Raw genomic sequence first — 18,872 nt, 5'->3', positions numbered from 1 at the left:
CCTCTGTCAAGCTGTCCTGGATTATCTACATTGGATGAGTTTGACTGAGTAGAAACACCCACCCTGACTGCCTGACTAATAAAAAGGAGGTAGGAACTGAACAGCAATATCTGTCTCTGCTTGACCACGATGCACTGTGAGCGGCTGTGAGCGGCTGTGAGCGGCTGTGAGCAGCACCTGCTGCTGTACCTCCCACCATGACGGACTGAGGAACTGTGAACCAGAACAAACCATTTCTCCCTAACGCTGCTCGTCTGCATATTCAGTCACAGTGACCAGAAAGGTGTAAGAGGGCAGCCGGGCACCAACGTGTGACTTCTCTATTAACTTTTCAAGACGTTTTTCCTTCCTTACGGAGATACATGGACCGGAGAGGGGGCTCCGAGGTGAAGAGCACTAGCTATTCTCTCACTGGACCCAGGTTCAGTTCCCAGCACCGGAACAAGGAGAATCTGTCCGTGGGCCTGTAACCAGGCAGGGAGCATGTAGTCAGTGTCCCCAACCCCCCAGAAACTGCGATTCCCCCAGGTAGGCTGTCCTGGAGGGCCGTGCCTGGACTCCATGAAGTCAAGCTTCCACCAAGTACAACCACCACCAGGGCTGCAGGGAGGACAGCCTTCCCCTGTGTGGGGCTGGAGCTTCCCAGGGCACCTGGCTTCCCAGCAGGCCCTTTCAAGCACATTTGCTGTCTTGCTTGGTTGGTTTTGTTTGTTTTGGTGTTGGTAGTGGTAGTCATGGTGTTGGTAGTGGTGGTGGTGATGGCGGTGATGGTGGTCATGGTGATGATGGTGGTGGTGGTGGTCGTGGTGGTGGTGATGGTGGTGGGTGGTGGTGATGGTGGTGGTGGTGGTGGTGGTGGTGGTGATGGTGGTTATGGTGATGGTGATGGTGGTGGTAGTGATGGTGGTGGTGGTGATGGTGGTGGTGGTGGTGGTGGTGGTGGTGATGGTGGTGGTGGTGATGGTGATGGTGGTGATGGTGGTCATGGTGATGGTGGTGGAAGTGGTGGTGATGGTGGTGGTGGGTGATGGTGGTGGTGGTGGTGGTGGTGGTGGTGGTGGTGGTGGTGGTGGTGGTGGTGATGGTGGTGGTGGTGGTGGTGGTGATGGTGGTGGTGGTGGTGATGGTGGTGGTGGTGGTGGTGATGGTGGTGGTGGTGGTGATGTTGGTGGTGGCGGTGATGCGTGGTGGTGGTGTTTGGCAGTGGAGCCAAATGCCATGAGAATGTGTAAGGTGAACTCTTTCAGGACTGCCAGCTGTACACATAGCCACCCCGGCCCCGGGGGCTTTTGCTGCTTCCCTGAGCCCATGTGATTAAAAAGAGGAGGAGCCAGGTCTTCACTTACCCTTTGGTGTAAATGGACTCCCAGTCTGAAGGCTCAGTCCCCTCGATCTCCCCAATCTACTAGATCTTGGGAAGATGCACCCGCTGGGAGCACAAAACCAAACGGTCTCGTTAGACGCCTCACACTTCCACAGCCTGCCTGGACCTCACTCTGTATGTAGACCAGGATGGCCTTGAACTCATAGAGAACCACCTGCCTCCGCCCTTGAGTCCTGGGATGGAACGCGTGTGCCACCATCACCCGGGGAAACAGAAACATTTATTCAAGACTGTCTAGCCAGACCCTGTGATGATGCCTTTTCTGTCAACAAGCTATGCATCCGCTCGTGGTTTCTCACATTGGCTGTCAGGAAAGCAGAGCAGACATGTCGCACTCAGAGGCGTGGTCTGTCTACCATGACATACCAGGCTTGAGAAGAAACCTGGGAGCAGGGTCAGAAGCTCCTGGTGGCGGGCCCTTTCCCGTGGTTAACTGCCATGGCTGGGACCCACAGTAGGTCCAGGAAAAGCTAATGAGAGGTGACCCAGGGGGGTAGTTCAGAAAGAGGGACAAACTGGTCCTGTTTTAAAAGGTATTTTATTTATTTATTTAATGCATATGAACACACTGTAGATGTCTTCAGACACACCAGAAGAGGGCATCAGATCTCATTACAGATGGTTGTGAGCCACCATGTGGTTGCTGGGATTTGAACTCAGGACCTCTGGAAGAGCAGTCAGTGCTCTTAACCGCTGAGCCACCTCTCCAACTCCCGGCACACTGCTCCTTAAGAGGAGTTTCCTCCACTAAGCCCACTGGCCACCCCTGCCCCAACCATGCCCAGAACAGACTCTGCCCTGAAGCAGTCTGCAAAGAGAAGCAGAATGCACTCTTCAATCCTCACGCGAGGGACTCTCAGGGAAAGCTCCTGTGGTAGAAAGTACAGGAAGGGAACAAACCTCAGGGAAAGGCAAAAAATAAAGGGATAGAAAGGACGAGAAGAAACCACCCCACCATGGCCCTGACAAGGAAGACAAGAGCTGACAGTTGGGGGGTGACAAGCCAGTGCAAGTGGGGGTGACAGAAGAACCAAGCTTTTGACAATTACAACTCATTATGAGCAAATCTCACTTCAAAAACAAACTCCCCAAGGAGCTAATTTACGCTAAGTGTGCTGGCGTTGAGCGAGGGGGGTGGGGGGCATCATTTCAAGCCACCTTTGGGCATGTGGAAGTCCTTCCTGCACTCCAAGACTGACAGTGCCGCTGCTGGTACCCATCTCCCTCCAGCAAGCTCCTGTCAAGTCCGCACTCTGCCAAGCCTGTCAATAACAACGGATTCCAAATTACGGCGCGAGCTGGCCCACTGTATAAAGGTCAAGTGGAAGACTGTCCCTTCCGCCCGTCACTGTCATCAGCCTTAAAAGGTCATCCCAGACGATCCATTGCCATGACAGAAAATAACTTTGTCTGTCCATTATGACGTGCTAAATGTCCCCTTCACTCAGGCATCCTGGTTTATCGCCGCTCTCCCTAGCAATAAGCCAGCCCCTCTCGGTTCATCTGAGGCAGGAAGCTGGGTATAAGGCAAACTGGGCAGAAAAAAACAAAGATGTGAGGTGAAGACCCTCAGTGTAGCCTCTGAACACCTAAGAGCTCTTCCAGGTCTATGCTTGTGGCTAACGCTCGCTCAGTTTCTCAGTATTTTTCTTGTTTTGAAAACAAGGCCAGGGAGGAAGGGTTTCTTCTGGGTTCAAGGGCATAGGATGCGTCGTGGAGGGAGGGCAGGGCAGCAGGGTGTGAGGCAGCAGCACACGACCACTCCACAGTTGAGAGGAGAGGAGAGCTAAACAATGATTCTCAGTTCACTTTCTCTTTTTATTCAGCCCAGGACTCAAGCCCGTAGGATGGTGCCACCACATCACTCCAGATCATGTGAAACCTTTCCAAAAGGATTCCCAAGCATGTCTCCATGGTGACTCTAAATCCGGTCAGGTGACAATGGAGGTAAGCCATCTGAGTTAGTCAGCATTCTATTGCTGTGAAGAGATGCCATGACCATGGCAGCTCTTAACAAGGAGAGCGTTTAATTGACTCTGGTTTACACTTTCAGAAGTTCGGTCCATTATCATCTTGGCGGGGAAGCACGGTGTCCCACAGGCAGGTACGGTGCTGGAGATGTAGTTGAGAGAAACCATAAAGGATACTGGCCGGCTGGCTTACACAGGTTCATACTCAGCTGGCTTTCTGAGACAGGTCAGGACCACCTGCCTAGGGAATGACGCCACCCACAGTGGACTGGGTCTTCCAGTATCAGTTAACAATTCCCAACAGACCTTTCCACAAGCTAGTCTTATCTAGGCAATTCCTCAGCCGAATCTCTCCTGTCAGATGAGTCTAGGCTGTGTCAAGTTGATAATTAAAAAACTAAAACTAACTACAACAATAATCAATGTTGGGTCTTCCTTAAACCCAAGCAAGGTTACAAATTTATTTCCTCAGTGTCCTTCAATGTCACACCCTCCCAAAAAACAAAACAAACAAACAAAAAAAACCAACCCATAAAATTAATGAGATAACAGATCCTGAAACCTACCCTGAGGGGAAGAAAAACCCATTCACTGAGATGTTTAGAATATTCAAGCTTCAGATGCTTCACCATAATTTGCATGCTTTGGGATAGCGTTTGCTTTATCTCATTTACAATTTATGTTTGCATCTTGAAAGAAGTCAGATCATATGCAATGAGCTTCTTATTGCTGCATAGAAAGTGAGAAGCCAAATTATCCTCCCTTACCCGCTCCTTGCTCCCGTGGTAACTGGTTATTCAGAAGCAACAGTTTCCAGTGCTTTCTAACGTGTATGGGGCACAGGAAGTAAGGGAACCTATCCTTCCTCTCACTGGGCTGCGGGTGCCTCCTACACAGCACCATCATGATCCCTCCCATACCGGGGAACAGGGTTATACTCCTGTTTTATCCTGGAGTAAACAGGAGCCCAAGAGCACACAGCAGGACAAACAGCAGCTACCACTCAGACACACCGTCTCCTGCACTTACTGAACCATCCCCATCCAAAGAGACGGGCAAGGGAGACGCTAGAAGCCTCAGAACCCATTTCCACAATGCCTCAACTGAAAACATACAGAAAAACAAAAATGATATATAAATACATTATCACCAATTTTTCCATAGCTCACGAGGGTGGTTTCAGGGTCTCGGGTCAAATATGTTAATTGTTTCTGTCACTTTGTGAGAAAAGTAGAAGGGTTGGAACGCTGTGCGGGTGGAAGCTGTCAGTCAGTGAATTCAACTGCAGGGTGTGGCCCGGTCAGCTCTTAGTATAATATGCATAATTCTCAGCTAATGGATGGAGCTTTTCCAGAGCCCCGTACACAGACCCTCTTGACACTGTCAGGATCGGACATCCATCAACGGTTACCTCGTGTATTAGTTAGTGGCTCTGACAAAAATTAAAAATAAAAATAGCAACAGAAAGAGCTTAGTGAGGAGAGGGTTGCTTGGGCTCACAGTTCGGAAGAGACAATCCGTCATGGCAGGGCAGGCACGAAGGAGGGAGTAGCTCTTCTCTGCAACAGGGAAGCAAGGACAAGGCTACAGGTCACATCACTGCACCAAGCAGGAAGATGGCCGTAGGAAGAGAGATAAGAACCAGGATGTACTGGCTGGTTTTATGTGTCAACTTGACACAGCTGGAGTTATCACAGAGAAAGGAGCCTCCCTTGAGGAAATGCCTCCTTGAGACCCAGCTGTAAGGCATTTTCTCAATTAGTGATCAAAGCGGGGAGGACCCAGTCCCTTGCGGTGGTGCCATCCCTGGGCTGGTGGTCTTGGGTTCTATAAGAGAGCAAGCTGAGCAAGCCAGGGGAAGCAAGCCAGTAAGTAACATCCCTCCATGGCCTCTGCATCAGCTCCTGCTTCCTGACCTGTTGAGTTCCAGTCCTGACTTCCTTTGGTGATGAGCAGCAACGTGGAAGTGTAAGCTGAATAAACCCTTTCCTCCCCAACTTGCTTCTTGGCCATGATGTTTGTGCAGGAATAGGAACCCTGACTAAGACACAGGATATAACCCTCAAGACCTGCTCCCTCCAGTGAAGCTCTGCCTGGTAAGAGTTCACAACCTTCCCAAGCCAATGTCGCCAGGCATTGCACGCACAAACCTGTGAGGACATTTCCTATTCTAACCATGTGGCATTTTGCTTCCTGGAGAAGAGCAGGACAAAAGTCTCTGGGTAACTGGCAACCAGAAGCAACTGGGAACCAGTATGAGAGAGTGGGTTAAGAGGTGTAGGTCTACATCTAAAACGCCCTGCTTCATACAGCCCAGAGGAGAACTTGGAGGCATACTCTTGTATGCATCCTGGGATGGCTCTGTTGTGCAGCTACCATAGGGTACATTATCATCACCAAGTGGCCCAGCCCTTACCCTTGCCATGCCCTTGTCCTTCACAGTACAGTCCACCATTACCCTCAGCCTGCAGCAGCCTTTGGCTTCACCATTCAGTTTGACACACCCCTCAGCTCCACAGTGCAGCCTCCCTGGTATAGTCTTCTGTATCAATAATCTCCTGAGCCATACACGGCAGCCTGCCCTGGCTGCATGGGCTCCATGGTAGAGCCTTGTACTCCCCTCTGCCCCATGCTGTGGCCTGCAAGATCCCTCAGCTCCAAGGTGTTGCACACAGCTATGCTAAACACTGTAGGCAACTTGATTTTTAAAAACATATTTAACCGACTGTAACATGATGCGAGCATTTGCTCATCTAAGTACATCTAAACATAGAAATAGCACTAAAATGCCACAACATTCGCGTTTCTCCTAAGGTGTGTTCGGGGACCGGAAAACTGCTCAGTAATTCAGAGCACTTACTGCTCTTACAGAGAACCCAGGTTCAGTTCCCAGGAAACCTCTGACTTCCACATACTTGTATACACGGGACTAAACATAAAGAGAGAAAGAGGGAGACAGAGACAGAGACAGAGAGACAAAGAGACAGAGAGACAAAGAGACAGAGAGACAGAGACAGAGTGACAAAGAGACAGAGACAGAGACAGAGAGACAAAGAGACAGAGAGAGACAGAGAGACAGAGACAGAGAGACAGAGACAGAGAGACAGAGAGAGACAGACAGAGAGACAGAGACAGACAGAGACATACAGGGACAGACAGAGCGATACAGAGTCAGAGACAGAGAGACAGAGACAAAGAGACAGAAAGAGACAGAGAGACAGAGACAGAGACAGAGACATACAGGGACAGACAGAGCGATACAGAGTCAGAGACAAAGAGACAGAAAGAGACAGAGAGACAGAGACAGGCGGAGACATACAGGGACAGACAGAGTGATACATAGTCAGAGATGGAGAGACAGACAAAGAGAGACAGAGAGACAAAGAGACAGAGAGACAGAGACAGGCAGAGACATACAGGGACAGACAGAGCGATACAGAGTCAGAGACAAAGAGACAGAAAGAGACAGAGAGACAGAGACAGGCGGAGACATACAGGGACAGACAGAGTGATACATAGTCAGAGATGGAGAGACAGACAAAGAGAGACAGAGAGACAAAGAGACAGAGAGACAGAGACAGAGACATACAGGGACAGACAGAGTGATACATAGTCAGAGATGGAGAGACAGACAAAGAGAGACAGAGAGACAAAGAGACAGAGAGACAGAGACAGGCAGAGACATACAGGGACAGACAGAGCGATACAGAGTCAGAGACGGAGAGACAGACAAAGAGGCTAAGATCCAAAGGGCTTTGGCTCCACCTCGCTCTTTTGCCCGTGAAGTGACTGTCAGGGTTACAGTACGCCGTGGGGATACTGATACAGGGACAAGAGCATGGAGGATCCTTGTGGACAATCTTTTCCTCCCTCTCAGCTGAGTCCTAGGGTTCTACTCTACACCCCAACATCCAAGCAGTGGTCTCTCCCAAAGTCTCCTTGCCCTCAGTCCCACAGTCACAGGCAGTCGTCATTAAAGTAAAGAAGCTGGAAGGGTGAAGTGGCTATGGGGGGGGGGGACCCTAAACAAACATCTCTTCCCCCAGGCTTCCCAGCCCGCAGAAAACATAAAAGAAACAAGAACTCAGCTTCCCTGGCAAGAGAGATAGGAGGAGTGAGAGTCCTTAAGGGGTCTCCCCGGGAGGCATCGCAGTGTAAACTTGCTGTGATTTTAATGAGATAAAGCATGGAACTTTCTACTCTGTGCCAGCCACGTCTTTCTCTTGAGCATACAACAAGAGGAAAGAGGAACAGAAACCTGGGGGCATATGCCTGTCCTGTTGCCTCCCCACTCATCGCTCTGGCATGCACAATCGCCACACACCATTTCACAAGATGGAGAACGAGTACATTGTTGTCTATACACAGAAAAAGAAACAAAGTATCCGCAGGACATGAATAAGTCTCAACAATTCTTCCCATGTTTTTAGGAACCTGGAGAAAACCAGGTGGAAATTAAAGTTATATCCCTGGGTCCTTAAGACAAATCTCATCACAATAAACATCAGCTCAATGTAGATGAGGACCCATTGACCCAGAATCCCATTGATCTATGAGAACTCTGTACTCATTAATTTTTCTCACTACTCTGTGCTTCTAGCAGACGGAGAAAAGGTTCATTTGGGCTCGTGGTTTCAGCCGGGTTCCTGTTCATCATGGTAGTGGTGGTGGTGACAGTCAGAGCATGCAATAAAGGGTCTTAGATCATAGCTGACCAGACAGCAGAGAACACAAACCAAATCCCAAAGGGGGGGGTCTATCCTTCAAAGACTCTCCCACCCCCCACCCCTGCAACCCACTTCTGCTAGCGAGGCTCCACTTTCTAAATGCTCCACAATCTTCTAAAATAGCGGTGTGAGCTGGTAACCAAGTATTGAAGCCTATGACGCTCTGGGAGACAGGTGACGTTCAAACCTCACCTAAGCGAGCTGGGGCAGGGTCCCTCCATCACAGATAACTGTCAGTGTTGAGTCTCATCCCAGGATGAAGACATCTGCCTCCCACGCACGTAACCTCCCAAAACAAAAACGTTCTGCCACGAGCAGCCTGTCAGCGGCGAGAGTGTCGTACCAAGACATCTTGATTCCCCACGAAGCACTTACTAAATGCCCAGTGACCAGAACCACACTTCACACAGACACATAAGCACTCAATATACAAGCCAAGTGTGCCAGTCCAGGACTTAAACAGGATGTGACTTGCTGTGAACCAGACAGGTGCCCCCTAGAGACTCCCAACCACTGCCCTGTGGCCTGCCTCTCTGGGGAAGGATCTTACAGCTACTATTCCTCATACCTCGGTCCCTGAGTCCTCTAGAGACTACAGGAAATGTAGAGGGCTAGGCCTACTCCAGAAGCTCTGAGCACACAAGGAACAAGCCAGGAGGACACTGAAGGAAGGTGTCCAGGAATACAGACAATGAAGGAGGGTGCCCAGAAAGGATGCTGAAGGTGGATGCCCTTTCTGACTTCCCTGATAAATGCATCATACTTTTATTCCTAAACTGTGACAGAGATGTTGAGAGAAGAAGATAGAAATGACGTCTCAGATAGAAGACCACTGGGAGAGCCAAGACCAAAAGGTCTATGTCTGGAAGTGGGGGAAAGGCACGGTCCCATTCATGTGGCGTGGTACACGAGAACTATGTCCTGAAGGAGGAGGGACTAGGAGTCAGCCCCTTACGGTGACAACAAGTTCAGGAAATGCTGCAATGAAAACCAACGTGGTCTTACAGACAAACCAGCAGTGAGCCGGGCCCAGGAATAGGTGCTTCTTTCTACCTGTGGTGCAGAACAGACCCCAGGGGCTATCATGGAGGATGCTTCCACTCCATACCTTCCACTCCCTCTGGCACTCATCGTTCACCCAGCATCATCTGAAATCTGGTGGCCTACAGGTAGAGGTATAGGAGGACCTGAAGAATCCCACCTCCATCCCCCAATCCTTCTCACTCTCTAAAGAGAAGCTCATCGGTGCACACAGAGAGGACAGTGCACCCCAGCTCTTCAGAGGAACTGACAAGCTCCTTCCCCAAATCACTCACAGATGCCAATATGGCCGCAATTCCAACGGCTTGAGGTATAGTGGTTGGAGTAACACAGCACAGGCCTAAGCATTAATTAGGCAGCAGCCTGACCCCTGAGCCAACAGCTTCCAGAGGGTCCTCAGCTCCACACTGTACTCCTGGCCAGTCCTGGTATCCTAAACCAGGCCAGGAGCAGGAGTGTCTGTCAGCCCCACAGCTGTCTGGAGGAACTCTAAGTTATCCTAAGACTCCTCCTTTCCCCACACCCAGCAGAATTCTTAAGGTTCCTTCCAAACCAGCCACCCCCGAAAACTCCCCATCTCCCTCCACCAGGCCCAGTCAGCACCACCTCAGGCCCAGTCAGTGCCGCCTCTTCCTAGCCCCACACCTGTTTGGCTCCTCCATGGCCTCTGACCAGCTCCTCCCCGTCCACCCCAACCTCATGTTATAATTTGTCCTTCTCTTGGATATTTTTAATCATGAGGGTACAACTCCAAGCTCTGGGTTGCCTGACATCTCTTGAATAGAACTCGTTTCTGAATCTCGTGTAGGAGAGCATGAAGCCAGAAAGCCCCGTGATGATGTCACCACCACCATCCCACAGACAGGACCAGCATTTTCTTCCTCCTCCTCCCCCTGTTCCCCTCATGTTGCCAGGCACAGCGTGGGTGCCATATTGGATGTAGCTGATGGATTTGTGAGTTGCGGGCAGACGGGGGATGAGTTAGTATACTTCCTTCAGAGGAGATTCCACACATGTTCCCAGCCAATCAATAAAGTTCAACCTACCAGAGAGGTTGGTGCTCCAAAGCACAGACCACAGGGCAGCAGGCTGGCCAGCTGCCCCAGAACAGAGACCCCCACAAGAGTCAACCACACAACTCCCGGGATGAAGGAGGAAGAGTCCAAGAAGCGGGGACAGAGGTCCGGACAGAGGTCAGGGAGAAAGATAAAAACTGTCTATGAAGAGCTTCCGAACTCACCCATGTCATAATCGCCATCCTCGACCGCCTTTTCTTGAAGTTTCTGAAGCTTGAAAATCAAGGAAGTGACCTGTGTCGGTGTGAAGGGGAAACATAAGACAGAAATCACAAACTAATTCAAGCAAGTTCATTTTGTGAAACCTACGAGCGTCTAAGAACTATTTTCAAAGGTGGGCTGTCCGGATGGGATGGCTTGAGGGTGAAGGCTCATGCAGACAAGTCCGATTGGGCTATTCCGAAACCCACAATAACTCCCACAAGGTGTTCTCTGAACCACAATCACAAACACAGACAAATAAAAAAAAATTAAAAAAAAAAAAGTTAAATTCAGAAGCAATACTGTTTTTTATATAGGGAAACTATTTTAAAAGTGAAGTTCTATTTAAACTATTTTTAAAACACACACACACACACACACACATACACACACACAAGCAATGTGTGCCAATGCCAAATGCGTGTTTAAGGAAGAAAAGAAAAGTCATTTGCACAAAGAAACACAACTTAAGCATGAACTCCCCAGAAAGACTTAGAACATTACAAATTCCACAGTGTTGCCATTACAACATGAAGCACTTTGTGGGGAGAGGGAACACAGACTGCAGGCCGAATGGCCTCTGCTCTAACCCTCAGAACATCACAGTGAGGGTGAGTGAACGTGGGAAGTAAGAGCCAAGAGGAGCCAGGCACAGACCACAGTCTCCAGAGTGGCCAGCTCAGGAAGGACCGTGGCCCCGCTTGAAGCCTCCATCTCAGGGAAGCTGCTGTCTTGGGCTGGACATGTAGCTCAGAGATGTGTGCCTAGCATGCACACAGTCCTAGTTCTATCCCAGCACAGGAGTGGGGAAGATGAGAACAAGGGAGTGGGGAGCCACTGGTAGCCACACCTTCCTTGCCAGAACAACTTCCTAACGAGCTGTGACCAGGTCTTGCTTCTAAACACTGAAACCGGATGCTGAGGAGATGAATGGTCAGTAAAGCGCCTGCTTGGCAAGTGTAAGGACCTGAACTTGACACTGAACCACACAGAAAAACCTAGTGACCCATGGTTCACCTCACAGGAGGAGGGACAAAGTCCCTGAGACCCACTGGCCCTAGTCAAGCACCGGCAGAAGTGAAGAAGTGCCTCAGCCCCCCAAAAACACACACAACACACACACTCACACACAAGCCACATTTACCCACCCACCCAATCATCTTGCATATCAGTCCCCAGTGACACACCACACACACACACACACACACACACACACACAGGTCACATACACATATGTGCACACACATACTGTCTCCTGGTAGGAGGACCACATAGCCCACGGGGCAATGAAGCAAAGTAGGAGGGGATGGGGCCTGCACAATCAGACTTCTCCCCTCCTAACTTCTCACTCTTTCCAAACCCGAACTGGCTGTTCCCCCCTTACCCTCCCAGTGTCTTACTTTATTACATTTGTTTACTGTGGAGGGAGGGGAGATATCAGCTTACAGAAGTCGGCTTCCACCCTCTGGGTTCTGGAGGATCAAACTCAGGTAGTCAAGCTTGGCAGCAAGTGCCTTTACCCACCGAGCCATCTTGCCAGTCCCCAGTGTCCTAACCTGAACAAACCACACTGCAGGTCAAAGGTTGTGGCGAAGCATGGGCCCCATCAGAGAGGGCATGCCCGCACCTAAGCTACACAGCCTGAAAGCGGAGAACAGAGCATGCGCGTTCAGATGTGGAGGCGACAGATGTGCTATCACATCTTTTCAGTCAGCCGTCCCAGAATCCACTGCAGCTTCTGGGACCAGCACTCCATCAGCTGCTCATTCCCAACACTGAGCTGGGGGTGACAGATTTCTGAAGGACACACACCTCCAGCTGCCTGCGGTTGCTCAGTAGGTAGTCCTGCAGCATGGGCTCCCATTCCCTGAGCAGAGCGTGCCATCCATGGGCATCCGCCCAGCCTCCATCCTGGTCGCCCCGCCCTCCAGCGGGGGATGCATCCTGGGAAGAGAAGCCAGCATCGGAGGAGGAGACCATGCCACATTCTGGTTGCTTGTTGCTCCTCGTCCCCTGAGCCAAGTCCACCAAGCCGGGAGCAGCGTGAAGACTGAAGGTCCAGAGATGCCGAGGCTCCCCGTGGGGCCTGTCTGAGCCGGATCCTTCAGCTGCCATCTCTTGGGGGCTCTGATGCAGGGGTTCGGCCTCTCTGGATGGCAGGCAACCTTCTGCTTCTCCGCGTTCTCCAGCGGCACCGAGGGAGAGTCGGATGAAGCTGAAGTTGGAAGTAAAGGTGTCTTGGAAGCCGGGAAGGGATGGGATGTCAGCGGGGCCATTCGACGCCGGTGATGCCAGAGGTTTCACAGTCTTCAGGCCCCTCGATCCCTTGCTCCAAGCTACATCAAGGCTAGGAGCCAGAGACTTAGAGCTGTCTGAAGATAAAAATTCTTGCCGACAACCACTGTCCCCAGTCAGCCTCTCAGATTGTCTGCTGTCATTCCCGGAATGAACCCCAGAGTGCACCGTCCTTTCTCTCATAGAGCCCTGGGCTGGGTGCAGATGGCCCACAGAGGTCACAGCAGGGGTAAGGGAGCCCTTGAGAAAAGGGTTGCCCACCAGTGAGTCTTGGCAGTGGCTCCTGAGGTCAAGGCTGCACTGTCTAGCCTTGGACTGTGAGGGGTAGAACTCCTGGCCTGTCAGCCCCGCTGAGATCGGGCGTGGCATGCCCATTGCTGGAGACAGGAACCCGATCCCAGGACTGGCTGTGCTTCTCATGTAGCCTGGTCTCCGTGTCAGCCGCCGCCTCTGAGGGGCTACTGCAGGCGGCGAGCCATGCCCACTGCCTGAGAAGAGAAGAGAAAACAGTGTATGTTATTGAATCTGTAGGAGCTGCCCACAGAGGACATGCTGGACATCTGTGAGTACACAGCACAAAAACTCATGATCCCAAGCCAGGCAAGGTGGGACACTCCCATAACACCAGTCCTTGGGACATGAAGGCAGAAAGATCAGAAGACCCAGGTCATCCTCACCAGCTTAGGGAGTTCAAGCTAACCTGAGCTACACAATACCCTGTCTTTAAAAATCAAAAGAAAGTCAGTGCTGCTCTGCGGATGCCCAGTCAGACCAGCCCTCTGCTGGCAGAGCAGCAGGCCCTGTTGTACGTCTGACAGCATGTCAGTGCAGGTCCTGGGGACACAGCCTTGGTGGCTCCCCGGTGACTGTCCTAGTGCCAACGATACATAGCATGTCCCTCTAGAGAGAGGGCTTACAGAGCAAGCCACCTGACACCAAAACATCAGAGTGTGACTCTGTCAGGTACTCCAAACACTATCGAATGACACTTGGATTTGTAGTAGCCAACTATCCATGTCCCCACATTCCCAACGCATTCCTGAGGCCTCAGTGGCTGTGATGGCTTGTATATGCTCAGCCCAGGAAGTGGCGCTATTAGAAGGTGTGGCCTTGTTGGAGATGGGTGTGGCCTTGTTTGGAGTGGGTGTGGCCTTGTTGGAGTGGGTGTGGCCTTGTTGGAGTGGGTGTGTCACTGTGGGTGTGGGCTTTAAGACCCTCATGCTAGCTGCCTGGAAGTTAGTATTCTGGTAGCAACCTTCAGATGAAGATGTAGTACTCTCAGCTCCTCTTGCACCTGTCTGTCTGGATGCTGCCATGTTCCCACCTTGATGATACTAGCCTGAACCTCTGAACCTGTAAGCCAACGCCAATTAAATGTTGTCCTTTATAAGACTTGCCTTGGTCATGGTGTCTGTTCACAGCAGTAAAACCCTGACTAAGGCACTGGCTGTGACACAAAGGCCACCTATCTCTTCATCTCACGCAGTGGACTATGGGGTCTGAGTCCTCACCTCGCTACCCTGCAGAAATAGGAACAGTCGGGAATCCTGTCACCTCAAGTCCAAACCTGGCCATATCAACTGCTGGTTGGGTTACCTTCTACGGGCTGTTTGACTTCTGCGTGCCTCAGTTTCCTCCTCAGTTAAGGGGGTGGCTAGAAGGGCCCCATGTAGAAGGTCCTTGTTAGCATCCGTATAAACAGTTTAGAATAGAACCTGGAACACATAAGTGTGATAAGAATCTTAGCTACAGGCCTGGGAAGATGGCTCAGCAGGTATTTGCTGTGCAAGCCTGAGAACCAGAGTTTGACCTCCTCAGGGCCCAGGTTAAAGCGCCGGGTGTGGTGACACATGTTTGCAGTCCCTGTGCTGGGAGGCAGAGTCAGGAGGGTCCCTGCAGTTCACTGCCCAGGGAACCAAATTGGTGAGCTTCATGTTCAGGGAAACTAAAGAGGAAGACACAATGGAGCTGGCAAAGGGTGCGACAGGTACCGGGTAACCTTGTCAGTGCCAACTTCAAATAAATGGATTAGAAAAGCAGGCTTTCTCAGCCATGGGTCAGACCAACAGAATGCAAGGGCAGGTTTTCCAAGGGCACCATCTTCATGACGTAAATGTACTCCACAGTACTGGCTGCTCTTGAAGAGGACCGGGATGCAGTTCCCGGCACCCACGTGGCACTCACAAGCATACCCAACTCCATTTTCAGGGGGTTTCAGTGCCCCAGCAACCAGTCACAGATGTGGTACAAACACACAGATGCAGAGAACACACCCGTACCTGTAACGCTAATAAATCTAACATACACTCTCAAAAATTAAAGATGAGGAAAGACATCTTTGAGTGTTGACCTTTGGTCTCTGCATGGTGTAGACGCGGGCAAGTGTCTCTGTGGGTTGATGTCTCTATGCAGGTGAGGGCTGGCACCAGTTAGGTCAAGGCCATGACTGGACAGTAAAAAAGATAAGTCGAGGACAAAGTTTTTGTAAGACAGGAGAGGAGGAGACAGAAGAAGAATCAAGATGGAGACAGAGAAGGATGACCCAGATCCGGGCGGTCTTGAATTGCCAAGGTAGCTGGGATGGATTTCTGTAGGCAAATGTATCTTATCTAGGTGGGCGGTTTACATCCTTATCAATCGGTTGAGAGTTTATTGTGTGGATGTATCGTGGGTTGAGAATTTAGCACATAAATCTGATTGTCGGGTTGCAGTTCGTTGAGTCTTGGTTTTAACGTGTTGTTGGGAGTTTATACCATAACCACTAGGGGGCGGATGTTGGGAGTGTAAACAGAGCAGCGGCAGGGAGTTACGAGAGGATAGCGGCCACTGAGACCGGGGGATTCAGTGGATGCTGGGAATGTGAACAAAGTCCAAGGTAAGAGAGCCTCGAGATAGGCGATCTCTGTGTGAAACTGGCATGATAGTGACCCACCTGGGTCAGAGAGTACTTGGGGGCAGCATGGAGCCACTGAGATAAATGAGCGCTGGTTCCAATGACCTGCTGGAGCCGGAACTAGCCAAGAGCCTGACCGCCAGGGGACGCGCGGGAACCTTTCCGCCCCTTTTTATGTTTACCACAACATGTATCCCCATTAACAAGGACATACACCACACCCACAACACCACACCATATATATAACACACACAACTGTAACCCCAGCTCTTAGGAGGTAGAGAGACAAGAGGATACCTCTATCCGGGCAGCCTGGTCTAATTGGCAAGTTCCAGGTCTCAGAGAGAGAGAGAGAGAGAGAGAGAGAGAGAGAGAGAGAGAGAGAGAGGGAGAATAAGAGTGAGCGAATGAATGAATGAATGAATGAATGAATCAGAGGTTTGTGTTAACTCCTGAAACCTCAGTTCTGATTTCCCAAAGCCTGCCTCAGCCCTGAGCCTTGTCTCCCTCCAAACACATACTTTCCCCTTTCTCTTAGTCCCTAACTGGGATGATGACTTCCATGACAGGCAGTCAGAGGACAGACTTCTGCTCCCTGTTACTTCATGACAACATTTGGGCCATTACAGCTGTGGGGTAGCTGACGTGGTCATTCCTGTACCCTGGCTGCCCCTCCCCTCTCTAACAATGCTCAGTGCAGCATCAGAGCCTCACCAGCTTGGAGCACTCAACAGGGCTTCAGAATTCAGAAGAGGACAGAGGGAGCCCCAGAAGGACGGCCGTCCCTCCCGCCCTCTGTAAAACTGGCAAGAGAATCACTACAGACCCAGGAATCCCAGTCACCGAGAACACTGCGTTCTGGCCACAGCGGCCAATGGAAATGCTGACAACATCCCATCCTAAACAGTGAGTCCAGCAAAACTCCATTGTCTTCTGGGCCAAAAGACCTTCTAATTATTTTGCAACCCAAATACCAACCTGTTGTTGAAAGAGCATTGCTAAGTAGAGAGCAACTTGCTAAACAATTATTCTTTCCAAATGCCTGCGCGCCACCCTCCTGGGATCCTGAGCCCCAACTGCTCCAGCCATGGCCTGTAAGTCTGGGGGAGCCATGGGCTCATTGCTTACAGGTTAAGACCAGCCAAAGAGAAGTGTCGACGAGCCTAGGGACATACACACATGCACTCGCGCACGAAAGCACATACACACACATTTATCGAACGCAATGGACATAAGCAGGTCCCACTGCGAAGCTAACTGGAGGCTCACGTGTCCCATCCGCTGCTGAGGTGACCACAAGTGTCCATTCCATGCTCAGGTACTCAGATAGAGGACAGGGCAGAGGCACTGCCTTCCACAACCATAGTACAACACACACACACAGACACACACGCATACACACACCACATACCCAACTCTCACACAACATTGGGTAGTATAGGTAGATTTAGTAGTAATACACACACATATTTACACACACACACACACCCATACACACACACACACACACACACACACCACACACACACACACACACACACACACACACACACACAAAAACACACACACACACACACACACACACACACACACACACACACACACACACACACACACACACCCTGCATAAACTCACACCGCACCACACACACAGCCACACACACACACTTACATACACACACCACACACACACACTTACATACACACACCACACACACACACATGCATACACACACTACACACACACACACACACACATACACACACATATACACACACACATTCACACACACACAGGCATGTCAGTGTATGCACACACAGATCCTCCTTTTTTTTTTTTTTCTTTTTTTTTTTAGGGAGTCTTTGAGGTCCACTAGGACTGTGGATCAGTTCTCCCTCACACATCCTTCCTGAAACATGACCTCCTGGGCTGCTCTGGCCTTTAGCTGAGAAAGGGCTGCATTTATGGCTCAGCTGGGGAAGGCCACACTTCCTCCTTACCCTGAGCACAGTCAGCCCCGGAAAGAGGCTCAGCCAGACAGGAAGGAAGGAGAGGCACCAAAAGGGCGAGGCCCGAAGTGAGGGCTCAGCTGGGTAGCCAGGAAACAGATGTGCTCACCCTGCCGTGGAAAACCCAGAGATGACCTCATTCTGTCTGTCTGACCTAGAACAGCTGGGCCAGAAGAAGGGCCTGAAGCGGCCGCTTCACCTCCTGCAGCCTCTGCTACGTAAGAGATAGATTCTGGGGAACAGAGGGCAGAACCTTGCCTCCTCTCCCAGCCCGAACCACCTGATTCAGAACCCCACATCCCCCCACACCCCGCAGCCAGCCCTGTGGCTCCAAGATGGCAAGGAAGGGACAGACGGGTGTTTGAAACCAAGCTAGATATCAAAGGGCCTCTCTGAACAGTCCAGCGGCTCCCTGGAAACCCTGGCTGAGAGGATGCTGGGAGAGGGTGTTGGGCAACTGGGGAGGAGGCGGGTTCTCTGGGAGGCAACTTAAAGTTCGAGAACTAACAGGGTCGCCTCAAACTACTTGTCGCTGCTGGGTTAAAGGGAAGCAGAGCGGCTGGAGGCTGCCCCTGTGCCATTAAAGATGGAGCAACAGTAGAAGCTTTAAACTGGCCACAGAACTAGAGATCACTGGTGACAAGGAACAGTCTCGGCTGTGTTCCCTGGCCTAAAGCTGGCCAAAGTCCAGACGGTCAGCTCACAGTGCCCGGCAGAGTTGGCCTACTCTTACCTCGAATGCCCGTTCTGAGTTTGTGGCCGCACAGAAGAGCCTTTACCCGATGACAAATTTAAAACCAATAAGAATATAAAGGGGTGAATTATTTCCTCCTCGATTGCCCCAAGAGGGGGAACTTCTACTTTTGCCAGAAGTTCTCTTCGTCCTGGGCTGAGTGTGGTGTCCACGCTGCCACAATAAAAACCTCACCAAAGCCAAGGGTGATGCTGAGGGTGGTGGGAAGCGAGGACCGACAGCTCTTGGCTGTCCACTGGAGACACAAATGAAGCATGCTGCGCCTTGGGGAAGAGGGTTGCACGTTCAGCTTACAAGTTACTCCGTGTAAATCCAAAGCAACAAGGAAGGTTGAGGCCATGTCGAAAAGCTTACTCTCCCTGCCTTGCTGTCCACATTACAGCACAGAGCTGCTAGAGAAATGGCTTAGCGGTGGAGGAGGCACCCTGTGGGGCAGGAGAGATGGCTCAGTGGTTAAGAGCACCGGATGCTCTCCCAGAGGAATCTGGGTTCAGTTCCAGACATCCACGCAGTAGCTCACG

The 18,872-nt window shown here is 51.0% G+C and overlaps 1 protein-coding gene across 1 annotated transcript in view; it reads right to left on the bottom strand.

Annotated features, from left to right (window-relative positions):
• Disc1 (DISC1 scaffold protein) overlaps positions 1 to 18,872 on the bottom strand; it is a 203,678-nt gene that overhangs the window by 156,806 nt on the left and 28,000 nt on the right. Inside the window, exons 2-3 of the mRNA XM_032887977.1 lie at positions 12,212 to 13,182; positions 10,363 to 10,432 (exon numbers count right to left, since the gene is read on the bottom strand). Of these exons, the coding sequence (XP_032743868.1) occupies positions 10,363 to 10,432; positions 12,212 to 13,182 (1,041 nt within the window). The remainder of the gene's footprint in view (positions 1 to 10,362; positions 10,433 to 12,211; positions 13,183 to 18,872) is intronic.

Source organism: Rattus rattus, chromosome 17, assembly GCF_011064425.1.
Source record: "Rattus rattus isolate New Zealand chromosome 17, Rrattus_CSIRO_v1, whole genome shotgun sequence".
Classification (NCBI taxonomy): domain Eukaryota; kingdom Metazoa; phylum Chordata; class Mammalia; order Rodentia; family Muridae; genus Rattus; species Rattus rattus.
Note: the sequence above shows the minus strand (reverse complement) of the source record. Positions and strands in the feature narration are given on the sequence as shown.